Source organism: Lissotriton vulgaris, chromosome 9 (assembly GCF_964263255.1).
Source record: "Lissotriton vulgaris chromosome 9, aLisVul1.2, whole genome shotgun sequence".
Lineage (NCBI taxonomy): Eukaryota > Metazoa > Chordata > Amphibia > Caudata > Salamandridae > Lissotriton > Lissotriton vulgaris.
Window position 1 is genome coordinate 872669543 of NC_141697.1, and position 18792 is coordinate 872688334.

Sequence of the window (18792 nt, forward strand, 5' to 3'; positions counted from 1 at the left end):
TCCTGGGACCAGTTTCAGGGTATCACCCTTCATCAGTCAGGCTAGCTTGAATCCAGTGGTGTAGTGAGCAAGGGACCCACGTCCAGGCATACCCTTCCCATTTGGGGACATATGCAAAAGAAACAATTGATGGACGGAATGCTGGACAATGCACATTTTCACCCCCAGTCACAAGGATCTGGGCTAAATCCATCATTCTTTTGCTCACCACACCACCCCAGTTTGCACCCAGCCATATGCAAATCAGTCTTCACCCTCTTCCTTGTGGGAAATGTCCTGCCAGAACTGCGACGCCAGGTCCTCCCTGAACTGGAAACAAGCATCCTCGGACCAATTTCAGGGCATCACTTTCATCAGCCAGGCTAGCTTGAATCCAGTGATGTTGTGAGCACGGGACCCACGTCTGGGCATACCCTGTTCACTTAGGGGGACATATGGAAAAGAAACAATTGATGGACGGAATGCTGTAAAATGCAAACATTCACCCTCAGTCACAAGGATCTGGGTTAAATCCATCATTCTTTTGCTCACCACACCACCCCAGTTTCGACCTAACCATATGCAAATCAGTCCTGACCCTGTTCCTTGTGGGAAGAGTCCAGCATGAACTACCAAGCCAGGTCCTCCCTGGACTGGAAACAAGCATCCTGGGACCAGTTTCACGGCATCACCCTTCATCTGCCAGGCTAGCTTGAATCCAGTTGTGTCGTGAGTACCAGACCCACGTCTGGGCAAACCCTTCCAATTTAGGGGAACATATGCAATAGAAACAATTGATGGACGGTATGCTGGACAATGCAAACATTCACCCTCAGTCACAAGGACACAGGTTAAATCCATCATTATTTTGCTCTCCACACCCCCCCAGATTGGACCCAGCCATATGCAAATCAGTCTTGACCCTGTTCCTTGTGGGAACAGTCCAGCCCGAACTGCCAAGCCAGGTCCTCCCTGGACCGGAAACAAGCATCCCCGGACCAGTTTCAGGGCATCACCTTTATCAGCCAAGCTAGCTAGAATCCAGTGGTGTAGTGAGCACAGGACCCACGTCTGGGTATACCCTTCCCACTTAGGGGGACATATGCAAAAGAAACAATTGATGGACGGAATGCTGGACAATGCAAACATTCACCCCCAGTCACAAGGGTCTGGTTTAAATCCATCATTATTTTGCTCACCACTCTAGTTTGGACCAAGCCATATGCAATTCATTCTTGACCCTATTCCTTGTGGCAACAGTCCAGCCCGAACTGCCAAGCCAGGTCCTCTCTGGACCGGAAGCAGGAATCCTGGGACCAGTTTCAGGGTATCACCCTTCATCAGTCAGGCTAGCTTGAATCCAGTGGTGTAGTGAGCAAGGGACCCACGTCCAGGCATACCCTTCCCATTTGGGGACATATGCAAAAGAAACAATTGATGGACGGAATGCTGCACAATGCAAACATTTACCCCCAGTCACCAGGACCTGGCTTAAATCCATCATTATTTTGCTCACCACCCCAGTTTAGACCAAGCCATCTGCAAATCAGTCTTGACCCTGTTCCTTGTGGGCACAGACCAGCCCGAACTGCCAAGCCAGGTCCTCCCTGGACTGGAAGCAAGCTTCCTGGGACCAGTTTCAGGCATCACCCTTCATCAGCCAGGATAGCTTGAATCCAGTGGTGTAGTGAGCAAGGGACCCACGTGTGGGCAAACCCTTCCCATTTGGGGACATATGCAGAAGAAACAATTGATGGACGGAATGCTGGACAATGCAAACATTAACCCTGGGCGTAGGACTACACTATACTCGCGTAGTTTTTGCAACTACGTGCTACGCAAATTGCACGTAACACAGTGCAAAAACGCATAGCGAAGCGGGCATTTTTTGCTTGCTCGCGTTCCTCAACGTCAAGTTGGCGACCACGAGCGAGCAAAATGACATCCCGGCGAAACTTTTTCCTTGTTTACAACCAGCAACATCAAGTTGCTGATCGCGAGTGTGGAAAATAAACCTCCCGGCGAGATTCTCAATGCGGGGAGTTCAGGTTTCTCATTGCAAGTGGTCGCGTATGCTTGTGACCGCTCGCGATGAGAAACTACCAGTCCGCATTGAGAAAACTGCTGCTCGAGTACAAATCTACTCGAGCGGCAGAAAACGACTGATTGCGCTGTGCAAGATGTTGTTTGCAATGATTGCACAGTGTGGACAAGCATCCAACACTGTGCAATCAGTGCAAACAGCATTTTCCCTAACGCACTATGCAGCTCACGTAGCTACGCGGAGCTTGCGTAGAGCAAATTGCACTTCGCCTAGCTACGCGTGGCGCGACTACGTGAACTACGCCCAGGGTCAGTGGCGTCACTAGGGTTGGTGTCACCCAGTGCGGGTAACTCATGGTGTCACCCCCTCACGACTTACCCCATGAATCCATGATGGACCTCCTCGAGGAGATGTATTCATCTGTGCAGCACCCACGGAGGAGGTCCTTCTTCTTCTGGGGCCTTTCCAAGCCTACTCCTCTACACCGGAGTCTAAAGTACTGCAGAGGTGTTACCCTTACGCCTGCCCCATTCCAATGTGTGGCGCTTCGCATCATGCTCACCAGACCTGACTGGAGTTTACTTAAATAACAGTAGCTCTGCACCTGTCAACGGTTACAACGCCAATTGTCTTACCAGGCACTGTGTAATTGCTATTCATTCTGCTCAAGACATCACTCAACCACTTTCTTTAACAAGGAAGACGAGAGGGCAAAAATATTGCCAAATAAATAATACAGGGCACAAGTAAATTGTTCGAGAGCCTGTAAATCTATTAACTAATTGGTTTCCATCACCAAAGAAAGTTACAAGATAAAAATGTATGCTACTTTTTTATTTATATTCAGAAGTGCAGAGCTAGTGTTCACCTTTCCACTCTTCCTTTTCAGTGCATTATTTCTCACGCACTGAGCAGCAGTGCCACTCGTCTTGACACAGGGGTGCAGGTGTATGTGGTTTGCGTGAGTGAAAGTTCATTGCACTCTGTCACGATATGGTAAACTAGTGTAAGAAAGGGGACGCATTTGAGGAAAGGTCGGTAACTCTAGCGCCTTACACCCGGACTGTCCTGGCGCTTGTCATTTAGAAGACAACTCTGTGCAGTTCACATACATCAACACGTCTGGCGGGTTTTCAGTTGAGTCTCTCCTAAATGTAGCAGCGCCTTCAAGCAACACTCTGAGCGCTATCCAAACCCCAGCAATACACATGCTACATTTGTACAAACCATCAAAGTGCAATAGAGCTCGAGCACCGAAGCGCTTTAATTAAGGTAGATTGCTGAAAGTTGCAGCAGTTTAATTGAGCCACACAGACCGCAGTGGCAGACAGGATACCGCTTTGAATCACAGTCACAGCGCTCAGCCCAGTCAGAGATACAATATAGAGAAGTAGCTCATGCAATAATATATAGGATTGCCAATCAACAGTTCTGAGCGTGAACTGTTTTTAAACTTAAAGCGCGCTCACTACAGTGCACAGGTTATCCTAGGACTGTGTTCCTACATCTCACACCGAAGGAGCAGGACACACATGATATACTTTTTCAGAATGGGCAGCGCCCAGCCCCGGTACGTATGCATCACTTTGTGCTGTAGTGCAAATAAAATAATGTATTCGAATTCCACAATTACCCAGAAACAAATCTTCAATACCACTTTATTCCCACATGTACCTACCTCTAAACTCATTTGCAATATCAAAGTATCTGTGCGGCGTTGCATTTGCTGCAGTGACCTCAATTTAAACTCAGGTTTTTCTTTCTACAGTGAAATGCGAGATACTCTATAGCCCTCTATTACATATGGTGCTTAAACACAAGCTGGACGCCACATGCATGCCAGGCGGACATGCATTCAGCACTTGGGGGCAGCAGTATCGAACTGGCAGCCACGGTTGGTGGATCTAAAGAACTCAAAAGTACAACCAAAAACAAAGAGAGAACGTAAACAAAAACAGAGCCAGAATTCCCAGTGGGAAAATGGGGAACATATTTAACATACAGCTGCCCCTGACAGGGCAGAGTGGTTAGGACGGAGTCACTCTAAAAACAGGGTGAAATGAGTTGCATGAGGAGGGAAGGCTGGGGCAGAGTCAGTTAATCCCTTCCCCTTTACCATTAAGAAGCATATAAAGCGCAGCGACTGTGCTCTAGGCGCTTTTTGGCGCTAATGGCATCAGCAGCCACATGCGAGACCACTGTCTCTGCCCCAGCTGGACAGGCCTTTCCAATGCATGGCCTTAGCAAAAGTGCCCTCCCCCTCCCATGAACCAATCTGCATCTTTCGGGCAGCACAAAGAGTAGCGAGGCCTGCTAACCTGCCAGGCTGTTTTAATAGTCCACCTCGATGCACTCCACAATCTGCCTCTGCTCGGCGGTCAGGGCCCCAGAGGGGGGACCTCCGGGCTGGGGCAGCAGCAGCCTGTGAAATTTGTTCTGTGAAATTTGGGGAAGGCAGAGGCACATGCTGTAACTTTAGGAAAGCTGTGTGTTAAAAGATGCTGTTTGCGGTACGTTGTACCCGTTTTTCCGGCTCCCAGTTCAAAGGGCATACTTCTAACACACACAGCGAAGGGAAGAATGGGGGTGCCACTTACCAGCTGAAGACAAGCGTGCACCTGGCCCTGCAACTGCAAAACCCCATGGGCATTGATGAACACGGCGGGACGGGAGCTACATCACACGAGAGTGACGTTTACGAACGTCGTTGACGTCCTTACGTCTACGCCTTAGCCTAATTGGACAATAATCTTGGCCGGCGGCCGGGTAACATTCGGCAGACAGTAATATTATTTTGCATTTTGATGTGCAAAATAATATTACTGTCTGTCGAACCTTACCTGACCGCCGGCCAAGATTATTGTCGACACGGACCACGGTGTCACCCCAGGGGAAGGTGTCACCCGGTGCGGTCCGCACCCCCCGCACCTCCCTAGTGACGCCACTGCCCAGGGTTAGCAAACATTCATCCCCAGTAACAAGGATCTGGGTTAAATCCATCATTCTTTTGTTCACTACACCACCCCAGTTAGGAGCCAGCCATGTGCAAATCAGACCATGTTCCTTGTGGGAACAGTCCAGCCCAAACGGCCAAGCCAGGTCCTCCCTGGAGTGGAAGCAAGCATGCTGTGACCAGTTTCAGAGCATCACCATTCATCAGCCAAGCTAGCTTGAATCCAGTGGTGTAGTGAGCACGGGGCCCACGTCTGTGCATACCCTTCCCACTTATGCAGACATATGCAAAAGAAACAATTGATGTACCGAATGCTGGACAATGCAGATTTTCACCCCCTGTCACAAGGATCTGGGTTAAATCCATCATTCTTTTGCTCACCACACCACCCCAGTTTGCACCCAGCCATATGCAAATCAGTCTTCACCCTCTTTCTTGTGGGAACAGTCCAGCTCAAACTGCCATGCCAGGTCCTCCGTGGACCGGAAACAAGCATCCTCGGACCAGTTTCAGGTCGTCATCTTTCATCAGCCAGGCTAGCTTGAATCCAGTGGTGTAGTAAGCACGGGACCCACATCGGGGCATACCCTTCCCACGTAGGGGGATATATGCAAAAGAAACAATTGATGGAAGGAATGCTGGACAATGCAAACATTTACCCCCAGTCACAAGGATCTGGCTTAAATCCATTATTATTTTGCTCACTACCCCAGTTTGGACCAAGCCATATGCAAATCAGTCTTGACCCTGTTACTTGTGGCATCAGTCCAGCACGAATTGCCAAGCCAGGTCCTCCCTGGACTGGAAGCAAGCATCCAGGAAACAGTGTCAGGAATCACCCTTCATCAACCAGGCTATCTTGAATCCAGTGGTGTAGTGAGAACAGGACTCACGTCAGGGCATACCCTGTCCACTTAGGGGGACATATGGAAAAGAAAGAATTGGTGGACAGAATGCTGGACAATGCAAACATTCACCCCCAGTCACAAGGATCTGGCTTAAATCCATTATTATTTTTCTCACCACCCCAGTTTGGACGAAGCCATATGCAAATCAGTCTTGACCCTGTTCCTAGTGGGAACAGTCCTGCCCGAACTCCAATGCCAGGTCCTCTCTGGACTGGAAGCAAGCATCCTGGTACAAGTTTCAGGCATCACCCTTCATCACACAGGCTAGCTTGAATCCAGTGGTGTAGTGAGCACGGGAACAACGTCTGGGCATACCCTTCCTACTTAGGGGAACATATGCAAAAGAAACAATTGTTGGACGGAATACTGGACAATGCAAACATTCACCCCCAGTCACCAAGATCCGGCTTAAATCCATCATTATTTTGCTCACTACCCCAGTTTAGACCAAGCCATATGCAAATCAGCCTTGACCCTGTTCCTTGTGGGAACACTCCAGCCTGAACTGCCAAGCCAGGTCCTCCCTGGACCGGAGACAAGCATCCTGGGACCAGTTTTAGGGCATCACCCTTCATCAGCCAGGCTAGCTTGAATCCAGTGGTGTAGTGAACACAGGACCCACATCTGGGTATACTCTTCCCAATTAGGGGAGAGCAGAGCAGCTCCGCAAAGCATAAAACATAAAATGACAAGAACTCTAAGTTATTGTCATTTTATGTTTATCACTACTTAAAAGCAGTGGGGCGGCTCTCCTCCACCATAGCAGAGGAGCTGCCCCTTGTCTGGGCAATGGACATGAATTGAGACATAAGTCTAAGTTGCAGCTCTTGGATCCTGCAGTTAATTCTCTTGCAAAGTGCTTAACAGGAACAATAGGAACCCTCCACCATGACAGTAGGGCGTGGGCCCAAATTACTCACAACAAACATCTTTTATGTTGTTAATATCATGTGACATATTAGCTTAAATTATTTCAGTTCTTAGCTTGTTGTCCCATTGGGTAATGTACAATAACTTAAAGAAGAAGAACTAGGCAAAGCAGTTCTTGTTCAGCATATATGTTTTGATGTGTCTTACTAAGGTCTCGCTCTCCTTATGTATTCCTGGTCCTCTCTACAGATCAAGAACATTTCAGTGATGGTGAATAAGCTGCAAGCATATGACAAAAACAACATTCTGCTGGTGCGCCGTGAAATCGTGTCCCTGCGAGAACGTTTGGAGGCGTGTCAGAACAACCAGACAAAGCCTACCCCACCGCCAAGCTACGGTCAGTATCACATGTTCATAACTACCCTCACTTAGGAACTCAATTATCTAGATCAGTACACAATCTGCAACTCAAGTAGTGGCTCTGATTAAATCATAGTCAGAATTTATCTTATTCATTCGTGACCCTCCATCGAGTCGCAGTATTATTTGCTTTAATATTCTATACACACACATGTATTTGAAAAAGCCCATACACCTTTGGTTTAGGTATACCTGACGTCAGCCGAAGTAGGTAATTTTATTATGCAGTTATAGTCTGTATCACAGACTTATTCCTTATATATATATGTCATTAAACTATTTACATATCATTACAAATTCGGAGTTATGCTGTGAACCCCAGTAAAGTGACCATAACCTATTTTAGTGAGTATTGTGTGACATAGTGAAGCAAAAAAGGGAAACAGGTTATTGGTAAAGTGCAAAAGGACGAGCTTAATACAGTGATGATAATTTAATTTAGGCTCTCTCTTTTGTCTGGTGTCGACAGGTTTTTGACCCTCTCTAGATACGGGGTCTCTTCAGGACTGTGTTTCTGGGGACTGAAAGTGGGGTAAAAGGATGTAATTGCGGGTATAAGGAATTACATGATAATTAAAAGGACTTGCCCAAGGACTCCGGTCCTGTACACCTTATCCAAGATTCATAAAGATATCCAGAATCCACCGAGAAGACCCATCCTGTCCGGATGTGGATCAGTCATAGAACTCCTAGGACATTATATCAATTGTTTCATCAAGAGTATGTCCCTGCCCTACCCACATACGTAAGAGACAGCACGTATATGATAAATATGGTTGAGGATATTCTAGGGGATCCTAGTTACTATGGACAGTGATTCGTTGTATACGAATATTCCGCAAATGGACAGCATCACTGTAATTAAAGCCATTTTGGACAGCTGTCCAGCACCTGTTGAGGTCCCCACTGAGTTCATTACTGATCTCCTTGATATAGCACTCTCCAAGAACTATTTTAAATGTAATTCCAGCTACTACCAACAGTGTTCGGGAACCTCAATGGGGGCTATTTTTGCACCAAATCTAGCTAATCTCTATGTAGGTGACCTTGAAGAGAAGTATATTAACAACATCAACAGCCCTTTCCTGACGAATATAAAATGCCAGAATCGTTACATTGACGACATTTTCTTCATCTGGGCTGGAACTGAAGAGAGTTTGGATTTATTCGTCACATACCTACATGCATGTCAATCAGCATTGAGGTTTACATACCACAAAGATAAGCAAATGGTCCCATTCTTGGACCTGAAAATAAGGTGCTGTGAGAACCATCTGAATATAACTCTATATTGAAAGCCTATTGACAGAAACACGCTGCTACAATACAACAGCTTCCACCCTAGGGCTCTGAAAGATGGCCTAACCTATGGCCAATTTTTAAGACTTCAACGCAACTGTTTAGAGAAGGAAGACTTCTTTAGGGAAGCAAGCACATTAAGTACCAGCCTACGCGAGAGAGGATATCCCAAGAGATTGATAAAAACCTTAATGAAGAGAGCGTGGTTTTGCCCCCATGAGGTACTACTTAACAAGACCACAAAAGAGAGCACAAAACAAAGTGTATGTGTCACCACCTTTTGTCCACTGAGCACCCAGGTACAAAAAACAATCAAGAGACACTGGCCTACATTAAACACTCTGAACTCGTGTCGTGAGTTACCCATGTGTTCTTTCAAAAAAGGCAAAAATATCGGAGACCACCTGGTCCACTCGGACACTAGTGTGAACCATGACAAAAGCACCATCCATGATTTATGGTCACTTCCCCCATTGACAGGACATTACAAGTGTGGGAATTGTGTTGCATGTGGCCTTACATCGGAGACCAAACAGTTTGAACACGGCAACACTAAACTGAAACTCCGCGACATGACCAACTGCTCTACGCCTAATGTTATCTATTGCATCTGATGTCCCTGTGGACTGATATACATAGGCCAGACTACACAACCCGTGAAATCCTGCATTGGTCAACATCGTAGTCGAACCCTTTGCCCAGTGGAGAATGCGCCGTTGGTTGATCACTATAAAGACAAGCATTTGCAATGCAATAGGCCTCGCATTAGTAAAAGTTTGAGCTATTAGCGTTGCTAATAATAATGCAATGCTAATAACTGAAACATTTAGTAATGCAAGACCTATTGCAGCGCGGGTGCCCCGATTATACCACAAGTAAAGAAATAGAAAAAAAAGTCTATTTCTTTACCTTTGGTATAATCGCGGCACCCAAGCTTTACTTTTAATGTTAAAAGTAAAGCGCTGGTGCCGCGATTATACTAAACGTAAAGAAATGGATGTTTTTTTCTATTCCTTTACTTTTGGTATAAACGCGGCATCCCTGCTTTACTTATAACATTAAAAGTAAAGTGCGGGTGCCGCGAATATGCCAAAAGTAAAGAAATAGAAAATAAAATCTATTTCTTTACCTTTGGTATAATGGCGGCACCAGCGCTTTACTTTTAATGTTATAAGTAAAGCGTGGGTGCCGCGATTATACCAAAAGTAAAGAAATAGATATTTTTTTCTATTTCTTTACCTTTGGTATAATCGCGGCACCCATGCTTTACTTATAACATCAAAAGTAAAGCGCGGGTGCTGCGCTTATACCAAAAGTAAAGAAAAAGAAGTAGCCAGCGCGCCACGCCTGTGTCTGGGCACGGGCATAGCTCCTCCCACGGCCTATTGGTGTTTGTTACGTGCTTGGTGCGTGTAATAGACACCATTAGGCCATGGGAGGAGCTATGCACGTGCCTCTGGCCAATTGCGTGCTGTCTTTTACAATAAGACGCGCGCAAAGGCCAATGGAGGAGCTGAAAAGGAAACGCACACGCACGAGCGTGAGCGATTCCTAGTTCAGCTCACAATCCCCGTTTTTCACCTCCAAAATGCCTCGCGCTGCACGAGCACTGCTGCACAGTGCAACGATAGGCGCGAGGCCTAAAAAAGGTCATTCTGCCAATGACTTGAAATGGCAAGTGATAGAGAAAGCCAAAATACTATTCAGAGGGGGAGGCATTTCACTCATCTTGCCATCATTAGAATGCAAGTGGATTGATAAGGGGCTTCACTACAGATACCTACATTTCAATTCCATTCCCAGCCTTCGCCCAGAGCCCCCTTCTGTCATCTCGCACCAGCAAAGCAATGGCAAGTGAAGATCTGTCTCTAGCTCTCATATTTAGATGCGACAAAAATAAAACAGGATCTCAGAAACAGAACCAAAATCATTGCAAGAGGCAGCATGAAAAACTGCTATTGCAATAAGTTTGTGGGTTACTTATATTTTGGCAGAGTTGAAACTCCACCATAATTCTTTGCCAAATTGACAGTTCTCCTGCCCCACTAAGGGGGTTGTGCACTGGCTCTGCAGATAAACAGCCCTGTCCCTAGTATTTAATATTTCCATTCTGAACCTACCAGCCCGTCATCCTACCTCCTGTATTATTGTGGTATTGTATGTTATGCCATATCCTGTCATGTAATTTCATGTCATGGCATTCTATGTGTATTTATAAAGTGCACTATCACGTGAGAGGGTATCCGGCTGCTGAGCACTTGAGAATGCCTAGCCCAGCCAAGGTATGTTGGTTAATTGAAAAGTCAGTTCTTCAGCTTCTTGAGGAATTAAAAAAGCGAGGCTGAGGCCTTGATGTGGCATGGGAAGCCGTTCTATGCTTTAGAATTGACGTAAGAGAATGCCCATTCTCTTCACCTGGTTCTGTATATACATGGGATGTATGTGAGTAGGAGTCCAGAAGAGTGGAGATGTCTGGGTGGTTGGTGGAAGTAAATGCAACTGTTCTGGTAGATGGGGGACTACGTTGTGAAGTTCCTTAAATGTGTACGTGAGTTTACAATATGCATGTTTGTGTATTGGGAGCTAGTGAAGTTCCCTGAGGTGTGGTGGGATGTGAGTTCTATGTAGGAGGTTCAGTTCTTTTCTGGATGCCTATTTCTGGATGATTTGTAGTCTTTTGATGAGTTCTTTGCCAATCCCAGTGCAGAGGGTGTTGAGTGTATGACAGCTTTCTGGTGTTGTTCAGAACTCAACTGAAGATCTTCCTCAACATCGTCAGGTTGTGGAAGAAGGACGCAGTGACGGCGTTGACATGTGCTGTATTGTCGAGTATGATGTCAATGTTGATTCCAAGTTTGCAGGCGTGGATGCTGGGTGTGGCTAGGGGTCTGAGTTTGGCCAGTCACCAGTTGGGGTCCCTTGGGGAGATGCTCTTGCTGAAGATCAGTACTTGTGTCTTGTCTGTGTAGAGTTTGAGACACTTGGCTTTCGTCTAATTATTTGCTTTGGCCTTGCAGGTGGTGAACTTGATTCTTTTGTTGGGGGTCTTATCTCAAAGGGAGAATATGAGTTGCATGTCATCGGCATAGGAGAGGATGTTGATGTGTGTGCGGATGATATTGGCCAGAAGGATCATGTATGCCTTGATGAGGGTGGGCTAAGCGATGAACCTTGAGGCACCTGACAGCTTATGTTCTAGCAGTAAAGAAGGTGCAGATCCAGTGGAGATGTAGAAGTGGACCACAGCAAGGCCTAACAGTGCTAGGCGTTCGCCCTTCCCTGCACACAAGTCCTCAGACCAGTAAATAGAAGTTGGCACGGAAACTGAAATAGCAAAAATATATTTTATTAAACCTCATAAGGTGGAACTAAATTCATTCAACACCCTTCGGCAGTGTATGAAGTAGCACAAGGAGTAGAAGAACCATAGGTATTTTATACCCACACAGGAGCTCAAAAGAAGGTGGTACAACCACACAGCGGAGAGTTACATACATAGATGGTCATACAGAAATGCACAGTCAACAAAGAAGGAGGAGCCAAAAGTTGCTGACTTTAGTAGACACATCCTGACAGTAACAAACCTAAGCAGGTGCCTGGGCAGTTACAAACTTTTCTGAGCATGTGCAGAGTAGCGGAGGCTAAGTATAGCCAGGTCTTGAGCAAAGCACAAGGGCAAGCGACAGCAAAGAAGGAAAGAGCGCAAGGTGAGCACATGGTCAACAAGATGGCTGTCGGAAACAAGATGGCTTCAGATAAATGCTAATAGCAATCTCTGCCAAATTTCCATAGACGACCCTTTTAGCATTAGCTGAAGACATTCATAATCTAGAGGAGTCTAAGTATACATCATGTATATCAATTTGCATTATTTCATCAACTTCTTTGTCTAGTATACGCTGGGCATTCATTTGTTTAACATCACGTCTGGTAGGTATACAAGCAGTGATACAGATGGAGCAAAGCATAGGACCACATTGTATACATAGGCAGCATGTCAGTAGAATTGCAAACAATATACACAAAACTGTCAATATTTTCCAGCCCCAGGTAGTGATAAATAACCAAAACCTGCTGGCTAAAGTCCATGTGCCAGTATCAGGGTGAATCTCAGCAGCAATTTTATGTAGTTTAGAGATCACATCAAAAACTGAAGAGGCATGATCTGGAATGTACACACAGCAGCTACTTCCGATGATGCGACATGCACCACCTCGATCAGCCAAAACCACATCTAGAGCCATAAGATTTTGCAGCGCCACAATCCTGGCATTTGCAGTTCCTCTGGGATGTTTCCAAGTGCCATAGCTGTCTGGTTAGTCACAGCTTTTACAACACGAGTCAAATGGCTGATTTTCCTACTGTTCAAGGCAGCACCAACAAAAAAGAACAGCTCTAAATTAAAATCAACATATTGCTATAGTGCAGTGTCAGTCTGATCCACCTCATCATTACTTATTGTTCTTTTGTATCTGTTCTTAGAAACGTTTTTAAAGAGTCGATAGTCCTTGTGATATGATGCAGGTGCCAGAAACACAGGGGGGGTAACAAAAAGGACACATAACAAACGCCAAACCATCCAACAGATAGATGGTAATATCCCTTGTTTCGGCAGATAAAATACATGTTATGTGAAGACATGAAACTACTGTTATTGGTCCCATCAATGGTCAAAATCAGAGTACATTCGCTTCTCCCCACTGGAATTTTCCCAACACTACTCACACACAAATCTGCTCAGTGACAGCTATAACAAATGGTCCATTACCCTTAGAAGTTCGAGTATTTGGGTAAACATAATGTGTAGAAGCATTTCCTCGTCGGTACTCCTCCATCTCCTATTTAGTCCCTTTAGCTTGCGGATTACCTTCTTCATCAGGATAACACACTTTTTTAAAATAGTAGTTTATTCTCGCTACAACCCTATTCAGTAATATTAGCCACTTGAGAAGCCAAAAAAAGTGCAAACCAGGTTTGACAAGAACGATTGTGAGAAAAGGGAAGAGGAATGAAAAGTGTTCCTCCCTTTTTCTGATGAGCTGGCATCATCCAACACACCCAACAGTTAGTAATGTCCGTAGCATTGTGTGTGTGGTGCAACATCTGGATAAATGTGTTGTTCAGATAAGACGGTCTATGCTTCTGCTCATGATAAGGGAGAGTAAAATTGTGGTGTTCAATGGGTGCTGGAGTAGTGGTAGTCAGTATTTGTCGAGCAGGAGCCACTTCCTCTACAACCCAAGTTATCACTGCCGTAGTGATCACAGTGACAATAAATCCAACAATATACATTATCTTCTTGTCGCAGATCCTCTCAGCAGGTGATGTTTTCTCCATAGGCATATTCATCTCGTTATTGAAGTAACAAAACCATTGTAGCTCTAAAGTCCTGGGCAGACGTTGGTTTCTGCACTGAGGGTTAAGACGGGCATCACTACACAAAAGATCCCCCCCCCCCCTCAACTCAGTTTCTTACTAACCCAGGACGGTTGCTCAACCAGTCTTTTTCAACAATGAAGTTTCTTTCCGGGGCTGCAGTTGATATCGGGATACACCAGGAATCGTATGGTCCGGGAAGACTTCCTCAGGTTCTTCAGGTGATATGGCTTGGCCTCTCTCTATGTCCAGGATGTCTTGATAGTAGATCAGGGCAGCAGGTTCCACCAGAGTGGACGGCACTCTATTGCAGTGGGTAGAATGCAACCAGTTCCTCCTGTTTGTCACTCGGACCGCAGTTCTCGTCGCCAGGAGGACTTGCCCTTGCCGCGCCACCTAGGCTCCAAGCTGCACAATCTCTGGAAGGACAGGATCATTACATGGTCGCCGGGCCTTAGTCCGTGGCCTTCACCTTCAGACCTGTCAGGAAGAGCTTCTCGAACCTGTTGATGAATAGAAATCAAACTGTCAGTCAACTGTGATAGGTAGTCACTCATCAAGACACATGGTACATCATGTATGGGGTATGGCTTAGGAATTCCCCAAATATTCATAGGCCTTCCAAAAACCACCTCATATTGTATAAGACCAGATCGTGAATGTGGTACTGATCTAATGGACAACAATGCCAAGGGTAGTGCGTCAGGCCATTTCAAGGATGTGGACGCCTGAGTTTTAGCTAGCTTAAGCTTGAGGGTAGCATTGTATCTCTCCACTAACCCTGCTGATTGTGGATGGAAGGCAACATGAAACTTCTGCTTAATCCCTAATTTTTTCAGGACATACTCAACAACTTGCCCAATAAAAGTGGGTCTGTTATCACTCCACAGACGTTTGCAAACACCAAATCTGGGGAAGAATTCTTTTAGAAGTACCTTTTCTGTAGTAAGAACTGTATTATCTTTTGTAGGGTATGCCTCTATCCACTTACTGAAGGCACATACCACTACTAGGACATATTTCAGATTATTATAGCGTTCAAGCTGAATGTAATCCATTTGCAAAACTTCAAAAGGTGCAGTTGGTGTAGCGAACCCTCCTGTAGGAGTTTGTGTCCCTTTTCCAGGATTATATTGAAGACAAATCAAGCAGGACTGCATTGTCTTTTTAGCTATGCTGGCAATTTCTGGATGCTCCCAAACTTGCGTAAGCAATTTAGTTATCGAGGAGGCTCTAACATGTGCCGGCCCACGTGCCATATGAATCATAGGTTGTAAATAGAATGTGGGCAGTTTCCACTTGGTCATGTCTTTATTTCTCCAGCAGCCCTCATCATCCAATGTTACCTCCTTAGACCATTGCTCAAATTCTTCTGTAGACACAGATCTCTGCATGTCTAGCACTTCCTGCCTGTTATCATGCCAACGTTCAGCCTGTCACTTCACTATGTACATAGATGTGGTGCTTCGCTGCCTTGCAGTTTCACCGGTTGTGTGATCTGCAAAGGCATTGCCTTGCCCTATTTTATCAGTCACTTTCTTGTGTGCGCTACATTTAACAATCGCTGCTTTCTTCGGGTTTGTCGAAGCAGTCAGAATATTGTGTACCAATTCTCCATGCATTATTTGCATCCCATGGTATGTAAGAAAGCCTCTTTCCTTCCAGAGTAACCCAAAATTGTGAACCACTCCAAAAGCATAGCGGCTGTCAGCATAAATGTTCACAGACAAGTCAATACTAAGTTCACACGCTCGTGTCAAAGCTATTAACCCAGCTGCCTGAGCTGACTTCTGTGGAATACGAGCTGTCTCAACTATCGTCTGAAGTATTGTAGTTGCATTTGCAGCTGATGTTGTGCCATCTGGTAATTTCAAACAGGACCCATCAACCCGCAGTTTCCCATCAACATTTGAGAGGGGCGTATCTTGCAAATCGACACAACCCTTTGTCTGTTCCTCAGTAAGGAATATACAATCATGAGGCTCTTGTGTCTGAGACTGAGTCGCTGGGTATGGCAACAGAGTAGTTGGGTTCAGGGTTGAACATCTTTTCAAGGTGATATAAGGGGCCAAAAGTGTCAATTCGTATCCTGTCAACCTCGCACTAGTAAAATGCGGCGTTTTAGTTTGGTTCAAAAGGCCATCAATTGCATGAGGTACTAACACTAACAGTCTATGTGACAAGACTATCCCTTCACTCTGAAGTATAGACACAGCTGCTGCTGCGACAGAACGGAAACATCCAGGCAATGCACAAGCAACTGGATTGAGAATAGCTGAAAAATATGCACAAGGACGTTGCTTGTCACCGTGTGTCTGTACTAAAACTGAAAGTGCACAACCATCTCTCTTGTGTACATAGAGTGTAAAAGTCTTAGTCTAATCTGGAGTGCCTAATACTGGTGGAGAACAAAGAGCTTGACGCAACTGGTGGAAAGCATTCTGGCATTCATTCGTCCATGGAAGGGGCATTGGAGTGTCTTTAGTCAAAAGAGCCAACAAAGGTTTAAAAATGTGTGAAAAGCCTAAAATCCATTGCCTACAAAAAGAAGTAAGACCAATGAATGCACAAACATCTTTCTGAGTACGGGGCACTGGTGTCTCTAAAATAGCTTGAATGTGGTCTGGTGTAAGTGCATGTCCCTCCTTAGACAGGAGGTGACCTAAATAGGTAACCTTCTGTTTACAATACTTCAATTTCTTCTGCAAAACTTTGTGATGGTGTGATGCAAGAAATGAAAGCAATGACAGTGTTCCTTCTTCACACTGTTCAGGCGTATCAGCTGCCAACAAGATGTCATCAACATATTGAATGAGAGCCACGAAAGTCGGCACAGGGAAAGAATCAAGCTGTCTTTTCAATGCTTGGCTGTAAACACTAGGACTCTCTGTATACCCTTGGGGAACTCTACAAAATCTAAAGGATCGGTTATTCAAAGTGAAGCCGAACAAATATCAGCTATCAGGATGAATAGGGATTGAAAAGAAAGCATTCTTCAAATCAATCACAGTAAATGTAGTTGGAGGAACAAAGGTAAGGAGTGTTGTGATGTCAGAGACTACCTGGTATTGTGGCACTACAATCTTGTTAACCTCTCGTAAATCAATGATAAACCTGTAGATTTTAGTATCAGTGTATTTCTTCAGAATGGGAAGGACAGGACTATTGCAAATACTGTAAGGGACTTCTTCCACAACCCCCACTTCAATCCGATCATGAACAATACGTAAAAGTGCCTCTTCACCTTCTCGAGAAATTTTGTATTAAGGCAATCGAGGCAATGAAGCACCCTCCTTTACATGAATATGCAATGGTGAAATAACCATTTGCCCCACATCAGTGTCTGAAGTAGCCCACAGAGCACTAGGGAGTGAAGCCAAAGCAATATCCTCTCTAATGAGACAGGACTTCTCAGCCACAGTATAGTTATCATTCAAAGTAACACGCACACCTTCTGGGGAACAACGTATTGTGTCCCTAAAATACTTGAGCATATCAAGACCCACAATATTGTCCGGTGTGATAGGGGAAAGCAAAAATGGACATGGAGCAGTACATTTATCAACATGAAATGCAAGTGGTTGTGACAGTGGGCTAAATGAAGGTGTCCCATCGAAACCTATCGATGTAATGGTTAAGCCAGACAGGGGAGCCCTTGGAACCAATTGTTTAGACAAGGCGCTATGAGTAGCTCCTGTATCAACCAGAAACTGATCAGTAGAACCCATAACATGTGCTTGAACATAGGGACCCTTCTGATCAACTGGGACTTCAACTGATTCCTTACCCCATCCTAGGCATTCCAATGCATAAGCAAAGTCCTTCAAATCCGAATTCAAATAATCAGATATTTGATATTGGTTACACCTATCAAAAGTATTAGAAGAATTCAGAGTGTGCCCAACAGTCTCAAACCTGGCACAATCATCCATACCTCCCCTATGTCCTGGATTCCCCGGGCGGCTTCTCATTTGTCCCCAACCACTCTGATACTGCTGAGTACGCAAAGAAGGACATTCAAAAGCCCAATGCCCAGTCTCCCTGCAGTAAGCACACTGATCAGAAGTTAAAGTAGCTTGGGAAATTGAAGGTGTGCCTGGGTGATACATTGCACATCTGCCTCTACCACTGCTTCCATAGGATGGGCCATAAACCTGAGCAATCATAACCTTTGTTTTCAGCTCCTTATTTTTTTTATCCTCATTGCCCTTAGCTTCTAATTTCTGACTTTCATAATACTGAGCCATAGTCAAAAGAGAGACTGCAGAAGACGTGGTCCATGAACTTTCGCTGGCTTTTAGGCGACTAGCTATTCCTGGCAAAATGTTCGCGACAAATTTATCAACAAACAGATGCCTGCCCGCGTCATCTGTTAATGACTGGCCACTAAAGTCGTGGAATGCCTCCTCAAAACGTGTGAAGAAATCAGAAACCGATTCATCTGCCTTTTGCTTGTAGGATGCTAACACAGCCCAATCTATCTTTTTAGGAGGAATGATAGTTTTCAATTTAACCAGTATAGCTTTTGGAAGGTCTAAAATGTATTGTTGTGGTTTCTGTGCAGGTTCCCTTTCTGCATCGATCCTCTCTAGTCCCTTCCAAACATCCCTAAAAGTTGCATGATCATCGACTTTACTAATAGATCTCCACATATCAGGGGGTAAAATGAGTCAAAAAAAGATATCAATATCAGATAAAGTCATGGTACAAGAACTAATGGCTCTTTCAACTTCTTCATAAAAAGCAGCCGGATTTTTCCGCGGGTCAGGAAAAGCAGCTTTAAGAGCCGTGAAATCTGCTCTCCTCCAAGGAGTATAGACCCAATTGTAAATAAAATAACCCTTCGCATCAGTGGAATCTTTATTATCATCTGTTCTCGTACCCCTAGGAGGGACATACATAGGCGCGGCTTCCCGCATGGGTTTACCATGAACTACAATATT

General features: G+C 45.1%; 1 protein-coding gene across 1 annotated transcript in view; it reads left to right on the top strand.

Annotated features, from left to right (window-relative positions):
- LOC147692408 (olfactomedin-4-like) overlaps positions 1-18792 on the top strand; it is a 104478-nt gene that overhangs the window by 51743 nt on the left and 33943 nt on the right. The window contains exon 4 of the mRNA XM_086938620.1: positions 7004-7151. Coding sequence (XP_086794746.1) covers positions 7004-7151 — 148 coding nt within the window. The remainder of the gene's footprint in view (positions 1-7003; positions 7152-18792) is intronic.